Here is a 22919-nt window from a genome sequence, read left to right on the forward strand (position 1 = left end):
TGTTACTTTTCTGGCAAAATTGCATTTAGAGGCTTTTAGAGGTTTTTGTACTTTAAAGAAGACTCTGAAAAAAGTAAGTTACCTGATATTCCACAGTATAACAGGCTTATTTCTTTAAATTTGTTTAAGCCAAATAAACCCTCATCGCTTGGCCAGTTCTTAACAAAAGATTCTGCTAATGCTGAGGGAACTAGTTTTATGATTAAACTACTTTAATAAAACCACATTTGTGAGATGAAACAAAGCAGCATCTTTATTTTCCCTAGTCTGTGTATGTGTAGCTGTGTGGAGATAAAGGCTCTTTTAAAACAGGAGTAAGTTGGTTGCAGCCTTGATAAAGTGCTTTGGGATCTAGAAATGAATGATTAAGAAAGAATAATCCAAATGTTAGCTAGACTCAACTTCTAGGGCATCTAAGATCTGGTCTAGGAAAATCATCCATCTCTCCACTAACCTGAGATTAACCTCCTGAGTTGAGTCCCGAGGGACTCCAGACTATCAGTGTTTATCCTGAGAGTAACAGGATGGGCTGCACTAGCCTGAATGTTCAGTAGCTGTGATGCTCGTCTGGCCCTGGAATGACACGGGCTTCCTGACTATACTGCCTGTGGCTCTGAAGATTCTAAGATCCACCCTGGTTATCTGACCACGTCGACTCTCTACGAGAGAAGAGGCTCTCAACGAGGGGGCCACACCTGTCACCATCCCTGTTAACCATCGATCGGACTGTGTGCCACCTCTCAGGTGAGCTGGGGCAGGAAAGGGTGAGAATCCTGACTCCCTAGAATGCACAGCAGTCATGTGGTTCTTCTCAAGTTTTCTTCTCAATATCACAGACCCTAACCTTCTGGCTTCCTCATCTCCATGAAAACATTCTGCATTTACTGCTTTCATGGCTTCTTACAGCCTTTTCTGAAAATATTTTATAGAACACATTAAAATGTGAGATGACAATGCAATGATTTAAAGTATAGCTTATGTGATTACCTAGTGAACACATATGGATTACGAGAATTTAAAGAGACAAATGATTCCTAACGTTTTTCTAGAGTACGTTCGATCTGTCCAAGGACCAAATCTAAGACAATGTGACCCTGCTGAACTTCACAAAATCGGATGTCTTGATGAACATCAAGAGGAGACTAGAATGTCTAAAAGGCTCTAGGCAGACGTGAACTAGGAGAAAGACAGGTGAGTGGAAGTCCAGGTAAAGAAGGCGCCTTTCAGGACCTTCTCAAAATTGAGGTCTGATCCAGGGTAACCTGAGGCCCCAAGACTCCAAAGCCTTCTGAGTTCCTTCGGCATGAGCACCCCAAGGGTTGACTTGTAAGCAACACGTGTCCAGGAAGAGGGCCTTCGCTTCTCCAGCCTGTGTCCTTCCACATCAGATCAGCACTGCTGAGCTTCATAAAGGCACAGGGTGGGGGAGAAGGACACTAAATGATTAGGACAGAGAAGGAAGTTTCTAACTCTAACCAACATATCAATATGTACATGGCATTTCCTTAAGTCTGAAAGTCGTATGAAGGAAGAAGCAGCTAAATACTTCAAATGAACTTTCAAGTTGAGGCCCATAAATTTCTAAAATTACGAAATGTTTGTCATTTTCTACTGAGGAAACAGAAGAAAGGGTCTGATCTGCTTTGGACCAAAAAAAAAAAAAAAAAACCAAAAAACAAAAAACCCAAAGTGATATATGCAACATTCTGAAATCTTAACTACTGTACCTCTTTAAGCAAGCACAGACTGTAGCTGGTGCTACTTAACATAAGCATTACAACTTTGTTTTTAAAAAACATTTCTTGAAACCAAGAACTAAAAGAAAGAAATTAAAGCTGTAGAGAATGCTCCAGCTTCAGAGGACTCATACTATACCGTGAACCGTGTCTGTCACCTGGAAACCAGAGTGCTCCAGGCACGACCGCATGGACAAGCCTGCAGCAGAGAACACATGCACATACAGCCAAAGTGGTACATTCCCCCACGCCCTTCACGCCACCCAGCACAAAGACACTCCTTCCCAAGCGGGCGGGCTGCGGCCACACCAGCGCTCCAGGGGCCAGAAATCTGTATTGGCTTCATGCTCTAAAGCCCAAACGTTTAAGACCAGCAAGACAAAGACACTTTGCATATGTCAAAATTAGACACAGTAGTTTGTGGTTTATTTAGTTATCAAAAGAAGGCACCAAAGCAGGTACGGAAGGTGGTACCACTGTAGGTTGTAATTTGGCAACTATCTTTGGAGAGTATTAATGGAAGAAATACTAGGTTAGACCAAATGGGAACACGCAATGCTAGAAACATGTTTCACTTCTGAGAGGGAGGTTTTGACTGCCTTAGAAATAGGTATAATTACACCATGCTCAACACATACAAGGGGAGTTTTTAAAACCAGAGTAAATTAGGTCATGGTGACCTAATACAATGAGAAAAAAAATCGAATGCACCGTGTTCAGTTAGCAGGGACATGTGCTCAGCCTCTCGGGACGGAGCAGGGCTCTGCATGGGGAGCGGCAGCCATGACGTCTCAGCTCCAGAGGGAAGTGCTGCAAGCAGACAGCTTCTCAGTAGCCAAGAGTTTACTGCCAACTATCTGTAGGCTGCTCTGTAATTTATCGTGACTGAATTTTTAATTAAACTGGGGTTAAGAGAAAACAGGGAAGAAGACATTTTGTTTTCTGGATTCAGAAAAGACCGTGTCCCAAACGGTACTCTTTTGAGTCACTGATACATATCTGCGTTGTGCCTTGATGCCTTTCATTTAATTATGGTTAGTACTTCAACAAACACTAATATTAGCCTTCTACTACTCAAAGAACAAAAACAAAATTTTCCCAGACAGCACTCGAGAGATCGCTGGTGTATTATAAACGTTCATGCCTGTGAGACCGTTCAAAACGGTGAGGCCAAATCTCTCCATTCATGCAGAGAAGGGACTGGCTCGACACAGTCACTGTTCTGACAGAGGCAGGGACAAAGCCCCCTCTGAGACTTCCGCCAACTGGCACAGGTTACATTGAAAGAACAATACGTACTGACATTTGTGTCTTCCACAATTCATGATAAATAAGCAAACTGGTTATTTGTAATCAGCCAAACTTGCTTCTGGGAAAAGGCTGCTACTGGACGATGCAGAGCTCATGTTCCTTCCCAGTACCAGAAAGGAAAAAAATCAAGTTACATTGACAGCTAATGTTATCGTTTCAAGCTCTCTTCTAACAATTATATCTCTTTCCACAATGGCAAAGGATAAACCAGTACTTCTCAAAACTTCTACCGAGCTATCCTACCTGCCTTAGTCACGGGTAATTTTATAGTTGAATTCGGTTTCCATCGTCTATGCAGCTAATGAGAATAACCTCCTTGTCATTAAAGTTAAGGCTGGCCTATGTGAAATAGACACTGAATTCTACTGACATTCACTGTTTTAAGATCACACCAATATTTTTATGTTTAATAGTCTCCTGCAAATAATATCGTGTGGTGTGGCAGTTTTTCGAAGCTGTGTGTGTCTTACCTTGTTTTATTCTCAAAAGGACCCATTTTCCCCCTTGTCCAACACAGGACTTTCCATATGCCCTAAAATTAACACAAATCCTAAACAAAACATCCAGGGTACAGCTGGGAAGTCTGCTTATGTCTCATCTTATACAGAAATGGAGGGGGGTGGCAGAGATAGCTGTTTGTGGGACAGAACTGTGGGCCTTAAACCCAACCAGGAGGTTTTACCTTGGCCTTCTGCTACTTAACCCTTAGTGAACTGCACCAGATAGCAGTCATTTCAGGGCTGCTATGGAAATAAAGGAAGTCAGACATCTCGCAACACCAAGATGAAGAAAAACAAGAAAGTCGAGAAGCATCTCGTTATTTTAAACCAAGTTACTTGTAAATGTAAATCAAAAAAATACTGCTACATAATATTTGATTCTCACAGAGGTAAAAAATTCCAAAGCTGGAACGAGGAGGAGAAAGGGAAAGAAGGGACATACTAAACTAAACCAGTCTATCATGTAATTAAGCAAAACAGCTAAATATTCTGAGAAAATACGTATGTGCAGTCATCAATTAACATGTTTCAGGGAAGGAGCTCATTCTAATCCACCTTGAAGGATGTGACAACTGCATGTATATGGCCAATTTAGGAAATACCAAGTTGTATTTGTACAAACGCACATGCATGTATAGGGATGTGTGTGTGTGCTCTCCTCTAAGTAGACGCAAAAATAAGGAAAGCATAACATTTGATTTGCATGATATTTCTGTCTTCGATCCATGCATTTATGAAAGTAATGTGACTTATTATTTGGGTTCCATAGTTGCTCAGCCACATCTCTTAATTAATGCAAATCCTGGCAAGTTACTATCAGTTTTGGCCATTTCTGGTGAAATCCCTGGCACCATGCCGTGAGAGCTCAGCTTGTAAAGCGCACGGCACTGCCGTCGGCCTCGAGTCTTACTGACTGCTTAGTCTCGGCCCCTTACTTTCCTTCTCACTTAAACTGAAGTTCCTGTTCGGAGTTCCTGAATTTCTTCCCCTCCTCATGTTGCCAAAGTATTCAAATGGCCAGCAGTTTAAAATGGCCATTAATGTCCGAAACTCTAACTGACAGCGAGTGCCCCTGCCAAACCCCAAAGAACTTGGGAACCAAAAATACTTGAGGCTGTAGGTTTCATGGTTTTACTAAGTTCAAACTTCAACAAGAAAGTGTACTTGAGGGCTTCCCTGGTGGCGCAGTGGTTGAGAGTCCGCCTGCCGATGCAGGGGACACGGGTTCGTGCCCCGGTCCGGGAGGATCCCACATGCCGCGGAGCGGCTGGGCCCGTGAGCCATGGCCGCTGAGCCTGCGCGTCCGGAGCCTGTGCTCCGCAACGGGAGAGGCCACAACAGTGAGAGGCCCGCGTACCGCAAAAAAAAAAAAAAAAAGTGTACTTGAACTAGGGACTCAATCAACTGAGTAATTATATTGAAAACATTGAGGCCCACCTATAAAGCAAAGGAACAGCTTTTTTCTAACAAAAATGAGTTTGTCGCCAGAGTCAGTTGTGAGACTGTCAGACGTTTGCTCATTATCCATCGCATGAGCTACTTGCTTCCCTTTCTACCCATGTGCTTTCAAGCACAGCTTCTACTCTTCATCAGCAGATGCAGCTTCAGGAATGGAAACTAACAGCCTAGTAAAAACAGAACTGAGAAGCTAAATGTAGAGTGCTGACCCCTCCTCCCCCATTAACTGCGCGTAAAACATACTCTGATCCATTCGTTTGGTAAAAGTTAATTCCACTTTAAGTGGCTTCAATTCTTCTCTATTTTTCTACTGAGTTACCTAATAAGTCTTTTTCCCCTTAAAAATAAATAGGGACATCGAATTCTGTTCAAATTCTATTTCCAGACATTTCTATTGCACTTAAGTACTATCAGGTAATAATTCTAGACTGCTAAAATTTCAAAAAGGACAAAATATTAACTACTGATGGTGAATCTTTATTAGGGGAAAAGAAAACTGCAAGGTCACGGCCTGCGTTGCAGCCGGCTGTTACTAAGTTAGCTGTCCTTAACAGGGCACACGTGCCAGCCAACGCAGCAGCCACCAGCTCCATGTAACCACTGCAATTTAAATTAAGTAAAATTACGTAAAATTTAAAACTCCATTCCTTGGCTGCACCTGCCACTTTTCAGGCATATGAGGGCCGCAAGTGGCTGGTGACCGGCGTCCTGGACAGCATGCATCAGAGCATCCCCTCACCTCCACAGGTCTCTGCTGCTCTCAGGGCACAGGGCCTGCCCCCGGCCTAGGAGGAGCGCACCGTGCACACTGAAAACGCTCCTATTTAAGTTGAAATAGAAACAAAGGCTCCATAAATCAGATTTAAATAGTCTCACATCACATGCAATTCCAGCAGCTAGTTGCTAAAGTATTTTTAAAGGGTTGCTTAAATGAAAGCACACGAAACGAATGGGCAGAAATGGGACTTAATTGTTACAGAAAGTCCTCAGAGAAAAAAATGGCTGAAGGTTGATTTCATTAAAAGTCCCAAAAGGACATTAATTGGGTATAGTTCAAGAACTGCTCTGAAACTGCAACTTGATTAAATAAAAAACTGGACTGCATGGTAAGCGCAGACCCTGTTCTGCTTGTACACTGTCAGTCAGGGGGCAGGGTCGGCCGTCAGTCAGCACGTGAACCTAATGCCAAAGTGGCCTCGGGTTTCCTCAGACACGCTAGCTTGTTCCTAACCTCAGACCCTGACCACTCTCACAGCTGGACAGGGTTAAGGGAAAATTACCCAATGAAAAGGTTCAGTCACATCATGACAATGTTTTTAAATGAGTTAATATCCAGAGTGCCAATTTTAACTTTAATATTTCTAAACATATAATCAAATCATCAAGGATATGGACATGACCTGCTTTTTCGACTGAGCTGAAAGAGACTAGTCTTTTAAAAAAAAAAAAAACTGAGTCAGAAAACTATTCTCCATTTCATGAAGATCAAAATGGGCCCTTCCAAGGAAGATTTAAATGGGTATCAAAATTCTACCACAGAAACATACACATATTATATGTGTGGTCAGTAAAATGATAAATTCATGGTATAGCTTTTTTTTTTAAATCCAGACATTTGGGATATCCTATAACTGGTTAAGACAATTCAACAAATAAGGTACTTTAACTGAAAGATTCAATTATTTAAGTAATATAAAAATTTAGAAAGATTACGAATCTAACTAATTCAAAGTTTTAAAGAAATCTCAAAGGGAGGTAGTTAATAAATCCGGCTTCACTGAGCTCATACTTTTCCACTGGGACTATCCTGTAAACCCTTTTTGATGATGCTTTCCCCACATTTGAATTTTACAACCTAAGTCTGAGCTGAAAATTTCAATGTGTGGAAAATCCAAGCATTATCCAAAACTATTAAAGATTTAACCAACATTGTACTTCCTCTGGATATAAAGCTGGATGTATTTGTACTAGTTTACTAACAAATAGTTAAGTAAAGACAGAATTTTCTTAGAATATAAACAAAAAGCCAAGTTGTGCAGCCCAATTAAAGCAAAAGCAACATATTTAAACAGCTCTTACACCACCACTAACATATTTTAAGTCTCTTCCCAGGTAATCAGGGAAGAGGATGAGAGCTGTGACCAGGCCCCTCCCATCCCCAAGTAGCCGAGGAACTCACCATCTTTAGAATTGCACCGTACAGCCGCAGGAGCACCTTCCGAGGCTCGTCACCAACGGTGGCCAGAGTGTCGGGTAAGGAGCACTGGAACAGCATGTTACTGAGGCCACCTCTGTCAGAAACAAGAGGACCGTAAGGATCTGTATTTTGAAAGCAAGCTAAATCGCGTGTGGGTGAGAAGTCAGGATCCATCCCACAAGAACTGTCCTCATCTAAGTCTTCATTTAATCTCTCAGGATACTAGCAACATAAATGATTAACTCCGCAGTTCTCAGATCAATTCCACGAGTCACATTAAAAACAGGCAAATTCTGGATCTGTTCTTCTAGGACAGCAATGGGGGGAGTTTTTATAATTGCATGTGGCATCGGCCTCAGAGAGTGACAAGGAGCAAGGAGACCCTCTTCAGCCCTGGGAATGGGGGGGAATCCCAGATGCCTCCCTTCCAGCCCACATTCACATATGACCCAAAATTTCCATCATATACCCATCACTGCCAGGTTAAACTCTTGGGGCAATACTTAAACCATCTCCTACAGGACTTTCCACTTGAAGTGGAAAGATCCACCCCTTCTCAACCAGGTTTGCCTAACAGCCTTTTCAAAAAATTTGCCACATTAACAATTACTGGCGCTCTGAGAGCTCTAATAATTAACAATTACTGGAGCTCTCAGAGCTCTCAATACCCTAAACCTTCTACTGTGACTACCAAAGACAAGCAACAAGTTACAGGGGACGTTTAAACAGGAAAGCATAGCCTCGGGGACAAATCACCTGCCTGGGTTGGAAATGATTAGGTGCAGAGGGTGGTTAGGTTAGTTAATGCAGGGATTGGAGTTAAATGAACACAAAATACTGTACAATTAGGAATTCGAGACCAGAGGCACCTCATCTGTAGTAGACTTCAGAGTCCCCCAATCCTATTCATAGACAGTCAGTAAACTGCAGGGAACTATTACATAAGCAAAGCACCACGCTGGAAGCTCGGGTAACACAACAATGAAACAGGCTCTGGTCCCCGCCCTTGAGCAACTTCCGCTCCAATGAAGAAGGCACACATAAAACTGTAAGACAGAATTCAAAATCATGGGACAATGTCTGAACCAGATGCTTCAGCAAACCCTGAGTCTACACCTGCCTGTCAGATGCATCAATATCACACAGCAGTATAGGCGCAACTTGTGGAGAAAACGTTATCAGCAAGGTGGACCACAGCTTCCTAGAACGACATCCCCCAGTCACAGCAGCCTCTTTCCCTGTTCTATCCACTGACAGTCTTAGTGAAGCTACGTTCCCCAAAGTGAGGCTAAATACGAACCTAAACTGCATCATCACACGCCCAGTCAGACAGGGATCCTGAGCACACAGTGACAAGCACCGTCAAAAAATGGTCCAAGAAACAGAGTTCATTTTGTGTGAGGAAGAAAGATAACAGGGAGAACGTTTTATCTGGAGGTTGTTAACGTTGCTGCATTAACGGTGCCACGAAAATGCTCAAAGTTCCACCCCTGTGGCAGACACTCCCCACCCTCCTGGGTTAGAGAACCTGGGCTGTGCTCAGGCAGCAACGTGTCTTGCGTCAGGACTCTACTTACCAGCTGCCTCTACAGCTGGCCGGGCCTGTGCGACCAAGTCCTGGCAAATAAAATGTCAAGGAATTGTCTATGTGGCTTTTGGGGAATCAACGTCAGACATGCTCGTGCGCTTGCCCCCTCTTCCCCATCCATCCTGCTGTGTGGACCGAGGAGACAGTGGTGGGTCAGGGCTAAGCTACTGCCTCTGGGCTCCAAATTCCCACTCCAGTTCTGCTGTGATGCTGGGCTGGGACTCTGCCGATGACAAACCTCCTTTATCAGCTGCTCCCATTCATCAGGTTCTGGCGGCAGACGTGTCTGCCGGCCGCTCCTGCCCGCGTGCTGCGGCAGCAACCCGCCCGTTCCCATCCTCACTTCTTTGGGCGACCCCAGCACCAGCCTCAGGGTCCCCAGCAATAGCCAAGCAGTGCCCTCTCCTTGGAGGTCGGGATCCCAACTCTGTGGGCTCCTCCTCTCAACTTCCAGGTTCTGATCACCCCAACCTCTTCCCTTGTCCCCCAGCCCCAGGAGCCTGCTTCCTGCACACTTAGTATTCCTTATTTTAATCAGTTCTGTTCCCTTTTTGCTTTTTTGGTTCTCCACCGCCTGTTCACCCAATTCCCTATATTAAATCCTCTATGGCTGCTGAAATACCTAGTAGTGTTTCCATTTTCTTGCTAGGATCCTAACTAGCACATGTGGCCAGAGCTTCAGCAGCTTCTTAGATCACGAGATTAACGGCCACATCCTAGAAATAGCAGAGCAGTTAGCTGAAAGGAGTCTGCATCTCCACCAAGCCGTGAAGCCGCCACAACTGCTCAGCCTGGCTTCTCCTGGACCTCTTTAATGCACAACGGAAATCAATTTCTATGTTGTTTAACCACTGTGACTCTGGGGTCCTCTGTTATAAGCAGCTAAACCTAGTAGTAACTGATACAGTGTCACCACATCCACTTACTCCTGTTCTTCCAGTCTGGAAACTCCTCACTCTTCTCTGCCATGTAAAAACTACCTACTGGGCTTCCCTGGTGGCACAGTGGTTAAGAATCCGCCTGCCAATGCAGGTGACACGGGTTCGAGCCCTGGTCCAGGAAGATCTCACATGCCACGGAGCAACTAAGGCTGTGCGCCACAACTACTGAGCCTGCGCTCTAGAGCCCGTGTGCCACAACTGCTGAAGCCCGTGCGCCTAGAGCCCATGTTCCGCAATGAGAAGCCCACACACCGCAACAAAGAGTAGCCCCCGCTCGTCGCAACTAGAGAAAGCCCGTGCGCAGCAACAAAGACCCGACACAGCCAAAAATAAATGAATAAAATAAGTTTATAAAAAAATAAAAACTACCTACTGTTTAAAACCAAGTTCCAAGGGCTTCCCTGGTGGCGCAGTGGTTGAGAGTCCACCTGCCGATGCAGGGGACACGGGTTCGTGCCCCGGTCCGGGAAGATCCCACATGCCGCGGAGCGGCTAGGCCCGTGAGCCATGGCTGCTGAGCCTGCGCGTCCGGAGCCTGTGCTCCGCAACGGGAGAGGCCACAACAGTGAGAGGCCTGCGTACTGCAAAAAACAAAACAAACAAAAAAGAAACAACCAAGTTCCAAGTCCAACCTCCTCAACAATCTTTTGCTGTCTTCCCTGCTAGCTCCTGAAGACAGAGGTCACGTCTAACTTCAATTCTCAAGGCCCAGTGGCCCCAGATGGTGGATGCTCAATAGAGATTTTCTGAAAATGACAATGACCCACAGCACTCTTCCAGAACCTCCCTTCTCCAAACTCCTCCCTGTTACATTTGGTAACTGACCATCTTATATCGTTCTCTAATAGGCTGGCTAGGCTGGCGGTCAGCCTTGGCTCTCTAATTTAGACTGTAAGCTCCCCAAGGGACAGTCCCCTCTTCCTGGGGGAGGGCATCATGTAAAAGAAAAGCCACAGGCTTCAGAGCCAGGGAGCCGATTCAAACCCTAGTTCTGCACTTACTAGCTGTGTAATCTTGGGCACGCTGCTAAACCTCTGTGACCCTCAAAAATGCACTCCTCTGTAAAGGAGCAGCACTTAAATCTAGTCACTGTAAGACCTCAAGGTCACGGAGCCCTGGGGCCGCAACGTCCTGAGCATGCAACAAGGGTGGGGTCATTCCATCCTCCCGACAACCTACAGGGCAGTGCCAGTACTGCCTCCATCACACAGAGGAGGAAACAAAGCAAGAAAGTGGCAGAGCCACAATGGAAGACGGCATCTGGCTCCAGAATCCTTGCTTTTAACCCTCATGCTGAGAGACGGGACACAAGCAGGAGGGCACCACGTGCCATGCCAGACACACAGTGGTGCTGCGGGCACCGCCATCCATCACAGGAGCCCGACGTCAGGACGGGTCTGTACTAACTTGCATAAGACAAATGTCTCTGTTCCTGTGGCTGCTGTCACTTACGACCACAAACTTCGTGGCTTTAGACAACACACAAGGCTTCCCTGGTGGCGCAGTGGTTAAGAGTCCGCCTGCCAATGTGGGGGACGCGGGTTCGAGCCCTGGTCCGGGAAGATCCCACATGCCGCAGAGCAACTAGGCCCATGCGCCACAACTACTGAGCCTGAGCTCTAGAGCCCACGAGCCACAACTACTGAGCCTGCGTGCCACAACTACTGAAGCCCGTGCGCCTAGAGCCCGTGCTCTGCAACAAGAGAAGCCATGGCAACGAGAAGCCCGCGCACCGCAAGGAAGAGCAGTCCCCGCTCGCCGCAACTAGAGAAAGCCCGTGCGCAGCAATGAAGACCCAACACAGCCAAAAATAAATAAATTAATTAATTAAAAACAAACAAACAAACACACACATTTATTATCTTACAGTTCTGGAGATCAGATGCCTCTAGACAGGTCTCACAGGGCTAAACTCAAGCTGTCAGCAGGGCTAGACTTCAAAAGGACATACCTCATTCCAGGAAACACACAAAATAACTAAAACAGATTCGGAGTGAGCTAATGAATTCAAAGAGGGGTTACCGGCAGTGATGAGGAATTACGGTTTAATGGGCACAGAGGTTCAGTTTAGCAAGATGAAAACATTCTTGCGATCAACAGTGGTGATGGTTGAACAACGTGACCGACTTAATGCCACTAAACCATACATTTAAATATGGTTAAAATGGTAAATTTTATGCCATGCATATTTTACCACAATTTTTAAAAAAGGAATGACGTCCTGACACATGCTACAACATGGATGAACCTTAAAAACATGCTCAGTGAAAGAAGCCACAACAAAAGACCAGATATTAAATGATTCCATTCATATGAAATGTCCGGAACGAGGAAATCTGCAGAGTGGGTGCCTAGGGCCAGGGCAGAAGGGGGCTAAAGGGGACAGGGTTTCCTCTCGAGGTATGAAATTGTTCTATTGACTGTGGTGATGGCTGCACACACCTGTGGATATATTAAAAACCCTACGCTGGAACTTACCTGGCAGTCCACTGGTTAAGACTCTGAGCTTCCAATGCAGGGGATGCGGGTTCAATCCCTGGTGGGGGACCTAAGATCCCACATGCTGCACGGCCAAAAAAAAAAAAAAAAAAAAAACCCATATACTAAAAACCACTGAATCCTACAATTTAAGCAGGTGAACTATGTGATATGTGAACTATATCTCAATGGTTTAGAAAGGAAAAAAAAAATCTCATTTTTCTTTACCAGTGAAACTTGTATGTGCTTCTACAGAAACAACGTTTCACAGATGTAAATAAAAGTCATTTTAAATAATATTTTTCAACAGCTTATTTAAAGAAAAGCAATCATGCCATCTGGGAACCTCTGCCAGGAATAAGGACCTACTTTCCCAGGAGGCAAGCTAGCTGTCCACCCCAGCTCAGGAAGACACGGGAAGCAGGAAGGCGCAGAGACAGAAGGGCAGCCTTCTCCTCTCCCCTCCACTCAGGCCCACGCCCCAAGTGCATGGCTTGTCACAAGGGCCTGCCACAGCCAGGCACAGCCAGCACGGGCTTCTGGCTACCAAGCAACAGGACAGGCATGACATCAGTTAAAAGCCCTAGTTTTCCTTCCTGTCACATACTCTCGAAAGCTCAGTCCACGGCAAGAGCAAACAGATGAACTACTGTTCTGAGCTGTGTAACTCGATTCAGTTTATCCCGAGTCCCAAAGAAGGAAAGCAGGCCGGCTTGGCCACCAACAAGCCCACAACCTGGAAATCCTTCATCTCTTGTATTATCTGTAGCCGCTCACCCAATAGGCCCTAATGGGAAGAAGTAAAACATGGATGATTTTTAAGTGACAATCAAAATAAATGAAACAATGTCATTGTCACAGATGACCCAAACTGTCAGAAAACACCTAGAAAAATGTCAGACACTAATGAGCTAAATAAATAATACAACTAGGAAGAAGATACGATGGGAAGATATGCCACAGAATGACAGCAGAAATACAACAGCCCATTTACCATGGGGTTTGTCAAGAATATCCTTCCAAGTAAAATCCCAGGAACGCTCAAGGATTCCAAAGAAGTCTGAAACTTCAACCTTTTTACCATGTGGCAGAAGATCTTTATAATAAACATACATGTCATAATTAAATTTAGGAGACACAGAGATACTCACATAAGCAAAATATCAAATAAGATGAGAATAACTTATTTATTTCATATTCAACATATGTAAGCAAGCCATGGCAGGTAGGACACTGAAAAGAGAAGTCACTGCTGGCGGGAATTCTAACCAGTGCCCTAGGGATCCAGCTGAGTGTGCGTCCCTAATCCTCACCCACAGGTCCCTCAAACAGTACCAATGGAATAACGAGCAGAATACAGAGCTGCTTTTACAGACTGCTGATGAGATGCGAAAATCATAATTTCAATTTCTGTTGATATACAGCTTATCAAGAATTGACTTACAATTGAGAATAATTTGACTCATCAAATGACAACACACATAGAACATAAAGGATATTTGAAAAGAAACCATGCAAAAACAAAGAACCAACTCCAAACTGAAGAACCAAAAGGCTAACTGGTTTATATGCTGAAGAAAATGGATTTGTGAAAACAGAGCCACAAAGCAGTTGCTTGGTAGTGCTGTGCTGCTCTTGGCACATTCAAGATCACCCACACACCACAAGTGACGAAGAACCTGGGTGACCTGGCATATTTTTTCAAACTCAATTAAGTTTATCAGTTGTTGAAGCAACTAAAGTAGGCTGCCTTAACGTGTATTAAATTGTTTGACTTTCAGATTTTAAAAGCCAGGTTCCAAAAAGTTGTGTGTACATGAATCTGAAAGACCCCCCCCCAAAATAAAAAAAGACAAGTACTTTCCCAAATTCTATTATTCAAATATAACCACTTTGAACACTGTAATATATATTTTTTCTTGTCATTTTCCTAAGCTCCTTTTCCCAATTTCTTTCTTTTTATTAAAATTGGGATCATGGGGCTTCCCTGGTGGCACAATGGTTGAGAGTCCACCTGCCGATGCAGGGGACACGGGTTCGTGCCCCGGTCCGGGAACATCCCACATGCCGCGGAGCGGCTGGGCCCATAAGCCATGGCCGCTGAGCCTGCGCGTCCGGAGCCTGTGCTCCGCGGCAGGACAGGCCACAACAGTGAGAGGCCTGTGTACCGCAAAAAAAAAAAAAAAAAAAAAGGGATCATGGTGAATATACTGCTCTGCAAAGTTCATTTTCCACTTATATTATGAGCATTTTCCCTCAATTCAGCATTAAAAACATTTTTAATTGTGCATGGAATTTCACCTTAAAGATACAGCATGGCTTAACCAACTGCCTAATGCTAAAGACAGAGCTTTCCCATTATTTTTTACTTCTACACACAACTCTACAAATGTATACCTATATGGCGATCTTTATGCACAAGATTGCATAAATCTTGAGGAGATCCTTTAAAGCTGGGTTTTCTGGACCAAAGGGCACTACCATTTTAAAATTTCTTGATGCCTACTGCCAAAGTGTCCTAAAACAGAGCCACAATGGTTCACTCTTCACCTGTCAGTGGTGTCAGAACTCCTGTCTCATATCTCGTTTGACCTGTTTTTTAATCAATTAAAACTTGATATTATCAAAAATATAATTTTTTAAAACATTAAACTGCTAGTGAAGATAATGAAATTTTTTAATGCTTCAAGATATACATAAAGTTAACAAATGGCATGAAATATTTTAAAGTTAAAAAATTATTGCAAAGGGAATATTTGTAAGTACATCAATAAGGGAAAAATAGTTAAGGAAAATAAACTATGAAACATACTGAAAGTTAGCAACTTTATTTAAATGGATTTCTTGATGTACACCTTAGTGATTCTATGCTAAGTAACTTCCCCCAAACTGATAAATGTCAATTCTTTACCCACCTCAAATGAAGCGATACAATTAACTGCACTAATCATTAAGAGGAGAAAAGAAAACTGGAAGATGTAAAACAGCAGATAATCTAAAATTTTAGTTGATCCAGAAACGGGTCAAAGAAACTGTCACAGCTGGCATCGTATTGTGATTTTATTTATTTATTTATTTATTTTTATTTTTTAAAAAGAGATTTCCCTTTTTATTTTTTAATTAATTAATCAATTATGGCTGCGTTGGGTCTTCGTTGCTGTGCGCAGGCTTCTCACTGCAGTGGCCTCTCCTGTTGCGGAGCACAGGCTCTAGGCACGCGGGCTTCAGGAGCTGTGGCTCGAAGGTTCTAGAGCTCAGGCTCAGTAGTTGTGGTGCACGGGCTTAGTTGCTCCGTGGCATGTGGGATCCTCCCGGACCAGGGCTCGAACCCGTGTCCCCTGCATTGGCAGGTGGATTCCCAACCACTGTGCCAACAGGGAAGCCCGATTGCAATTAATTTTAAAAGAACCCTGAAAAATTCCACAAAATCATTTCAAAACAAAAACCACTCCACGAAACTAAGATCTGGCATTTGATGCTACTTCCTCTCAAAGTTCCTCGCAGCAGGAAATATCATCACGCCTTCCTGGTGTGAAAGGTCTTCTTAAAATAGAAGCCTAGATGACAACTGGTTACCTGCGGTCAAACATGAACCAAAGGCTCCATGACTCACAGGATTATTAACCCCCCATAAGTGAACCACCCTACTACAAGTACACCTGTCACAAAAAATGCTCTAATGTTTCAGCACTTAGACCAAATACACAGGTTATAAAAGACTTCAAAATTCTGTTCTAAAGATCAGAATCTTATTTCAGAATGAAACAGAATTTTAACACCAATGCAAAATGGTGGTTACCTCTGGGCAAAAGAAGGGAACCTGAAGCCAAATGTTCAGATTTGATAAAGCTATTTTATTATTTTCAAAATTTTATTCTTTACTACTTTATAAATGTTTGTAATTTTTAATAAAGAGGTTGTTTCACATAAAACTTTATGGCATCTAATACACAATCACCAGCATATACTATAATGAACTCTTCTCAAAAATCAGTTGGTGGGGCTTCCCTGGTGGCACAGTGGTTGAGAGTCCGCCTGCCGATGCAGGGGGCACGGGTTCGTGCCCTGGTACAGGAGGATCCCACGTGCCGCGGAGCGGCTGGGCCCGTGAGCCATGGCCGCCGAGCCTGCGCGTCCAGAGCCTGTGCTCCGCAAAAAAAAAAAAAAAAAAAAAAAAAAAATCAGTTGGTAATTTAGTATATGTATAAAACCAAGATCACTGGAATCAAGGGGAAAAAAGGCGCTGGCAAGGGCTTCCCTGGTGGCGCAGTGGTTGAGAGTCCGCCTGCCGATGCAGGGGACACGGGTTCGTGCCCTGGTCCGGGAAGATCCCACGTGCCGCGGAGCGGCTGGGCCCGTAAGCCATGGCCCCTGAGCCTGCGCTCCGCAACGGGAGGGGCCACAACAGTGAGAGGCCCGCGTACCGCAAAAAAAAAAAAAAAAAAAAAAAAGGCGCTGGTAAGAAGATCACAATGGGTCAAAGCAACAATAATCTTGTCCAATATCCTCTCAAACTCAATAGGGATATTTGTTGGGGTCTGTGGAGATCCTCTGACAGAGGGCTCAAAAGATCAGTGACATCTTCAAAAAGTTAAATGTTGAGTTACAAAATGACCCAGCAATTTCACTCCTAGACAGATACCCAAGAGAAATGAAAACATATGTCCTCACAAACACTGAACACAAATGTTTATAATAGCCAAAAAAGGGGAAGAATCCAAATGTCCATCAATCAATGAATGAATAAACTGCGGTATATCAAGCAATGAAATATTATTCAGCCATAAAAAGGAATGAAGTACCAATACATGCTACAACACAGATAAACCTAGAAAACATGATGCTAAGTGAAAGAAACTGGTCACAAAAGGCCATGCATGTTGTATGAGTCCATCTATATGAAATGTCCAGAAGAGACAAATCCATAAAAAGTAAGTAGATCCAAAAAAAAAAGTAAGTAGATCAGTGGTTGCCAGGAGCTAGGGAGAGCGGAGAACAGGAAGAGAACACTAATGGTACAGGGCTTCATTCTGAGGTGATGAAAGTGTTCTGAAAAAACAGCAGTGATCGCCGTATAACTCTGTAAAAATACTAAAAAACACTGAACTGTACCATTTAAAAGGGTGAATTTTATATTACGTGAATTACATCTCAATAATGCTGTTTTTTTCCTTTCTAAACCAGTGATAACTTGCCTTAGTTTATTAAATCGACCATTCATTGATTTATTTGAACCTATGAATGACCGTCCTCTTAATATTAAGCTCTGTGTGTACGATCCATGGCAATCACCATTTGATTAAAATGTGCTCCCAAGTAGTGAACACTTCCAATGAAACTGCTAGACCCTAGGAGAAATCAAGCCCTCAAAAAGATGCCTCTGATTTTAGGATATGGAAAAAGAAGAAGCATTACTAAGGACTTTGGAATGAGAGAAGTTACCGAGTTTCAGGAAACCTCTGTGGTTACACTGGGTTTCCAGCTTCCCACACCTACCTGTAACTCTATTTGGAAGTGGCACCTGTCCCCCACCAGCACAACCAAAGGTGCTTCCCTCTGGTCCTGGCCATACACTTCTTTTTCTCCTCCCCACATATCTTTCTGTGGCCTACTCCCGCAGCCCCCCAGTTTGAGGCCTGTCAGGGAGGGCTCACACACACACACACAGCCCACCGCCTTCTCCTCCACTCTCCCACTACCTGGTTTCCACAGCCCAGGCACCTTCCACCATCCAGGCCATTGTCAAAACCATCAAGAGAAAAGATTCCAGAATAAAGCCTGGGGAGGGAAGGTTTGCCAACGCTGGCCTCCCGTGCCCTTTGCCCTCCTCCTGCCGATTGGCTCACTTCAGTGCTGTTCATAATCTCTGGACTTTTCAAAGTTTTAAAATTATGCTTCAGTAGTTGTGAACATCTCTGAACCAGGTGGCTTCCACAGTACTCTTTAGTGCAGCATCCTGAATTCCACCCCTGCGCTGGCAGGCCAAACGCAACACAGGAAAACTAAGAGAGGAAGACTCGGAAGAGATGAAATTTCCAGTAGCCTATGTGCAGGGGAGAGCAGTAAAAGGCCACAACCATAACTTCAGGCATTAATTATCTGCCATCGTATGTACACCCTACAGAATCCTACTCACCCTTATTCACAGTCCAAAACGGACAAAGGGTGACTCACAAACCAGGTCTGTTCGCAGTTCTCATCAGTAAAACAGGGTCCCTGAAAAGGTCAGACACCTGTGGGGACCCCTGCCTTCTCCACATGACTCGTCTATATGAATGTCACTTGGCCCTGGACTGTGACAGGATGCCTGCCTGCAGAGGTTTCTAACCCATGGGAGCACTGACTGGACCTCAGGGGAGATATGCCACTTGACTTTATTACTTACCTAAAATACAGGACTCGTCAACACGCTCAAGGTCATTTGAAGTCCTTGCCAGACATCATACTCTCAGGATACTTTTGCACATACCTTGCAAGCAATAGGTACTATTGTAGAGAACTGCTTATCACAAAAAATCTGGGCAAAAATAGAGACAGGTGTATGTTATCTCTGCCTAAACTGAAGTGTACACCTGAGTGACTAGCTGAAATAACCATCATACTGTGTTAGAACTAGACAGGAGTCACCACTTATTAACACTTTAACTCCTGGCAAGCTACTCAGCCTCTCTGAGCCCCTGGGGTTAAGAATTCCTCTCCCTTGGGGCTTCCCTGGTGGCACAGTGGTTGAGAATCCGCCTGCCACTGCAGGGGACACGGGTTCGAGCCCTGGTCTGGGAAGATCCCACATGCCACGGAGCAACTAGGCCCGTGAGCCACAACTACTGAGCCTGCGCATCTGGAGCCTGTGCCGTGCAACAACAGAGGCCACGACAGTGAAAGGCCCACGCACCGCGATGAAGAGTGGCCCCCACTCGCCGCCAACTAGAGAAAACCCTCACACAGAAACGAAGACCCAACACAGCCAAAAATAAATAAATAAAAATAAATTAAAGTAACTTTCATCTTAAAAAAAAAAAAAAAAAGAATTCCTCTCCCTGAGGCTCACTGCCCGGATTAACGTAGTACCTGGCAAGAGTGAGCACTTAATGAATGGAATCTTTTATTACCATGATTAACTTAACAAAGCAGAAGTTCTGGCATTCAAACTGTCCTGAAAAGATCAAAATGTTATTTCAATTAAAATATAACACTATATGGCTATTCAAAAGAATAAGGTAGCTCAATAAATACCAATACAAAACAGTCTCCAAGACACAGTGCTGCTTTTAGTGCAAAAAAAGTGATCTACTGTTAAGTATTAAAGAGGGAGGGGAAGCTACACATTCTCAGCCCCTCGCACAGGGCCTAGCACATTGCAGCTCTCAGTGTTTGCTGAAGAAACGAATACACCCACATATACTAATGTATGCATGACATCTCTCTGGAAGTGCTTGCTTCTAGGGAGAGGCGCCGGGGTCAGAGGTGGGAGAAAGACACCCTTTCGTAATGTTTGAATCTTAAAGCCAGTACACTGATTATCTACTCAAAGATTTTTTTTCTTTAACAAAATGAGCAAAAATAACCCTTGTTTTTTTCCAACTGTCCTCTGTAATCCCTTCACAAATAAAAGGAATGAATGCTCAAGGAGGGAGCTATCCCACTCAACTGATTTCCTGGTTAATCATCAGGTCGGTATGAAGTACCACCCTAACCACAAGATAATTAGAGGCTAACAAATAAAACACTCTTGTGGAAAATCTAAAAACTCTTTGTACCTCCCTCCGTTCCTGCCTTAAATATAGGGTGGCAAATGTGATGTACCTGTTCATGTTTCGAGCCCCTCACTGGCCTGGGGCCCTTATTCTGAACATGAAACATCACTACAGAGTGCTAGGGAGGTTAAGACACACACAGAGGAACTCAGATGTGAATGGCTTCCAAGGCAGGCCAGGGAACGTTCTTAATGCTTAAAGTAATATTGCTTTTTCTTATTTTCACACTTTCTCTTAAAAAAAAATTAAGGAAAATGTTTAGTAACTTGGGCTCCAGTTAATTGAAACTTTCCTGCTAATTTCTTTACTCTAGTCACATAACAGATAATACCCTGTGTACGTTTCAGGATTTTTAGGCCCAGGCCTCATTTTCAGCCCTGAACTGCCTGACTGAGCCCTTTAAAAAGCCAAAATGTTTTTCACTGATATCAATCTATAATAGTAATGATCAATTTGTTTCTTGGTGACTTTTCCAACCTTCAACTTTAGAGGCAGTTCTAGGTTTAGGCAAGTTGATTCTTTCCTCCGCCGACTCATCTTTTTCTACGTTAGCCCCACTGTTCCAGAACCTGAAGCGTAATCCTTTCCAACAGAAGTCGACTGTGTTAGACAATGAAGCATCTTGGGGAAATTTACATGTTACCTAAACACAGGACAAACCCCAAAACCCTGGTAAGGCACAAAATCAATCAAGATCCTCTTAACTTGCTAACAGGTCACTACAATTCAAACAGGTTACTCTCACATTTGGGATAAAGTACAGTTAATTTCCAGACTTAACGGCAGTGGAGATTTTCAAGGAGGGAGAAGAAAATGAACATTTCCCCACCATGAGGCAAATGAGGAAACACTCCTGACTTAAAGGTCTATCAGCCCTGACTTAAAGGTCTATCAGCTCACCATTTATGGCACAGCTGTACTTTACCTAGGAGGTCAGAGGTGGCAAGAGGGCTCCCCACTCAAATACAGAGAGGACTCAACCGTAACGCAGGGAAGCAAAGTAAGGTGGCTGGGCCACAGCAACTGTAAAAACTATCCTTCCAGCTCCCCACCTTCTAAGGCTCAGTCCTCAGGGTGGGACCACGGTACGGCCCTTCCCTCATCACTCCCTCTCCAGCCACGAAGCCGCAGGGCAAGATGGCATCTTGGTTCCTGGCCGCTTCCAAATCCTCCCAGACTGTTCATCCACCTTGTGAAAAACACCGAATGCTACTGGCAGGTGTTGGCTATAAAAACTATCATTCAAGTTTGCTTGCTCTGAAAAGTTCTCATAGATTGAAAAATATACTCCATGTGTAGAAAGGAGGTCAAATCCAAGTCAATGATAAGGCCGAACATTCCAGTAGATGTGGTCCATTCGTGCTGTGCTGTGTGTCACTTTAACACGGCAGCAGGAAGCTGGTCTACACGGGGCAGGTCCTGGGCACTTGGGAATGTCACACCCTGTGCTTCAAGTACTCAGTGTGTGACAGGAAGTAGTTGGTAATTTTAACTACAAGTGATAAAGTGAATGCAGGGGGGAGAGCCTCTGCACTATTGTGTGCACTCTCTTTGCCCCACAGAAACAATTTTTTAAGTTTTGGAGTAAAATCACTTCACTAGATAGTGGTCTACTGCATAACATAGTTTTTATTTTAGCAACATGTATTTAATACAAGTAGCTTTACAAATGGCTTGTATCCTTTATTTGTAGACTTATCAGGTCTTAACGAGGTTATTTCTGTTTTATTCTACAGCATTCTACATGGGGAAAATGCATGCTGTAGTGATACAACAAGTTGGTGAAGTGCCCAAGGTCTTGAAATATGCCATTCCTCACGTCAAACATCTAGATTACTTTTTTTCCAATATTTAAGTTGAGGTGAAACACACATAACATACAATTTGCCATCTTAAACATCGGTAAGTGTACAGTTCAGTGGCATTAAGTACATTCACATTCTTGTGCAACCATCACCATCTTCTACCTCCAGGACTGCTCATCCCATAAAGCTGACACTCCGTGCCCTTTAAACACTAACTCCCCATTCCCCATCCTCCAGCCCCGGGCACCCACCAGGATACTGTGTCCCTATGAATCTGACTTCTCTAGGGACCTCACAGCAGTGACATCATACAATATTTGTCTTTTTTGACTGGCTTATTTCACTCAGCAGAACGTCCTCCAGGTTCAGCCATGTTGTAACATGTCAGAATCTCCTTTTTATCAAAGCTGAATAATATCTGATTGCAGGTATATGCCACACTCTGCTCGTCCATTCATCCATCAAAAACATCTATGTATTTTTAACCATTTGGAAAAGAAGTCCATCTAGGTGAGTCAGCTCAGACAACAAGAAACCTGAGACACTGCCTGCTCCAGAGAAGCCTTTAACACAAAGGTTTTCACCTGCTAAACCGAGACGGGAAATTTCTTGTCTGCACCTAACCAACTGTACTTTGCTGAAAACCAAAAAAGCCACTGAAACCTCTGCAAACTGTCCACAAGTAACATGGCGCAAAGCCCAGCACACACAGGACTTAGTCTCCCTAAGGTTCAGGGCCTGCAAGGAAAATAGAAGACAGCGTAATATCAAAAGAGCTACTGAATTTAGAGCACAAACAAGAAAAAAGGAGACCTTTGCAAAATTTCTTCTAACCATCTAAAATTCAACTTGAAACGACCACAGCTCAGGGGGAAAAAAGCACTTCAGTAAAATGACAGCATAATACACAGTAATCAGGAACAGGTGTCAACTCCCAGCTCTCTCAACACCAAGTCTACAGGCACAGTTACGAGAACAGGCTTTGTCCCAGGTGGGCTGCTGGCTCTGCAGACAGCTGCATGGTCTTGGGCAAATTACTCTGTAAGATGGTGTAAGAGTATCTAGTAGGGTCTGTGAAGATTATAGGAGATAATGTCAGTTGTTTATTATCAACCTTTAAGAGTGTGTGGGGGCTTCCCTGGTGGCGCAGT

At 43.9% G+C, this 22919-nt stretch overlaps 1 protein-coding gene across 7 annotated transcripts in view; it reads right to left on the reverse strand.

Annotated features, from left to right (window-relative positions):
- CHKA (choline kinase alpha) overlaps positions 1–22919 on the reverse strand; it is a 60124-nt gene that overhangs the window by 29882 nt on the left and 7323 nt on the right. For 6 of the 7 annotated variants that reach the window (XR_003791340.1, XM_029206891.1, XM_029206890.1 and 3 more), the window contains exon 2: positions 7185–7296. Coding sequence is in view for 6 of the 7 variants with exons in the window: in XM_029206891.1 (XP_029062724.1) it covers positions 7185–7296 (112 nt within the window). In the remaining variant the exon portion in view is untranslated. Of the gene's footprint in view, positions 1–7184; positions 7297–11598; positions 11714–22919 lie in introns of those variants that run through there. The other variant, XM_029206892.1, reaches the window with a different exon arrangement.

The sequence above is a fragment of the Monodon monoceros genome, unplaced genomic scaffold, assembly GCF_005190385.1.
Source record: "Monodon monoceros isolate NGI ecotype Baffin Bay Population unplaced genomic scaffold, NGI_Narwhal_1 Super_Scaffold_7, whole genome shotgun sequence".
Classification (NCBI taxonomy): Eukaryota; Metazoa; Chordata; class Mammalia; order Artiodactyla; family Monodontidae; genus Monodon; species Monodon monoceros.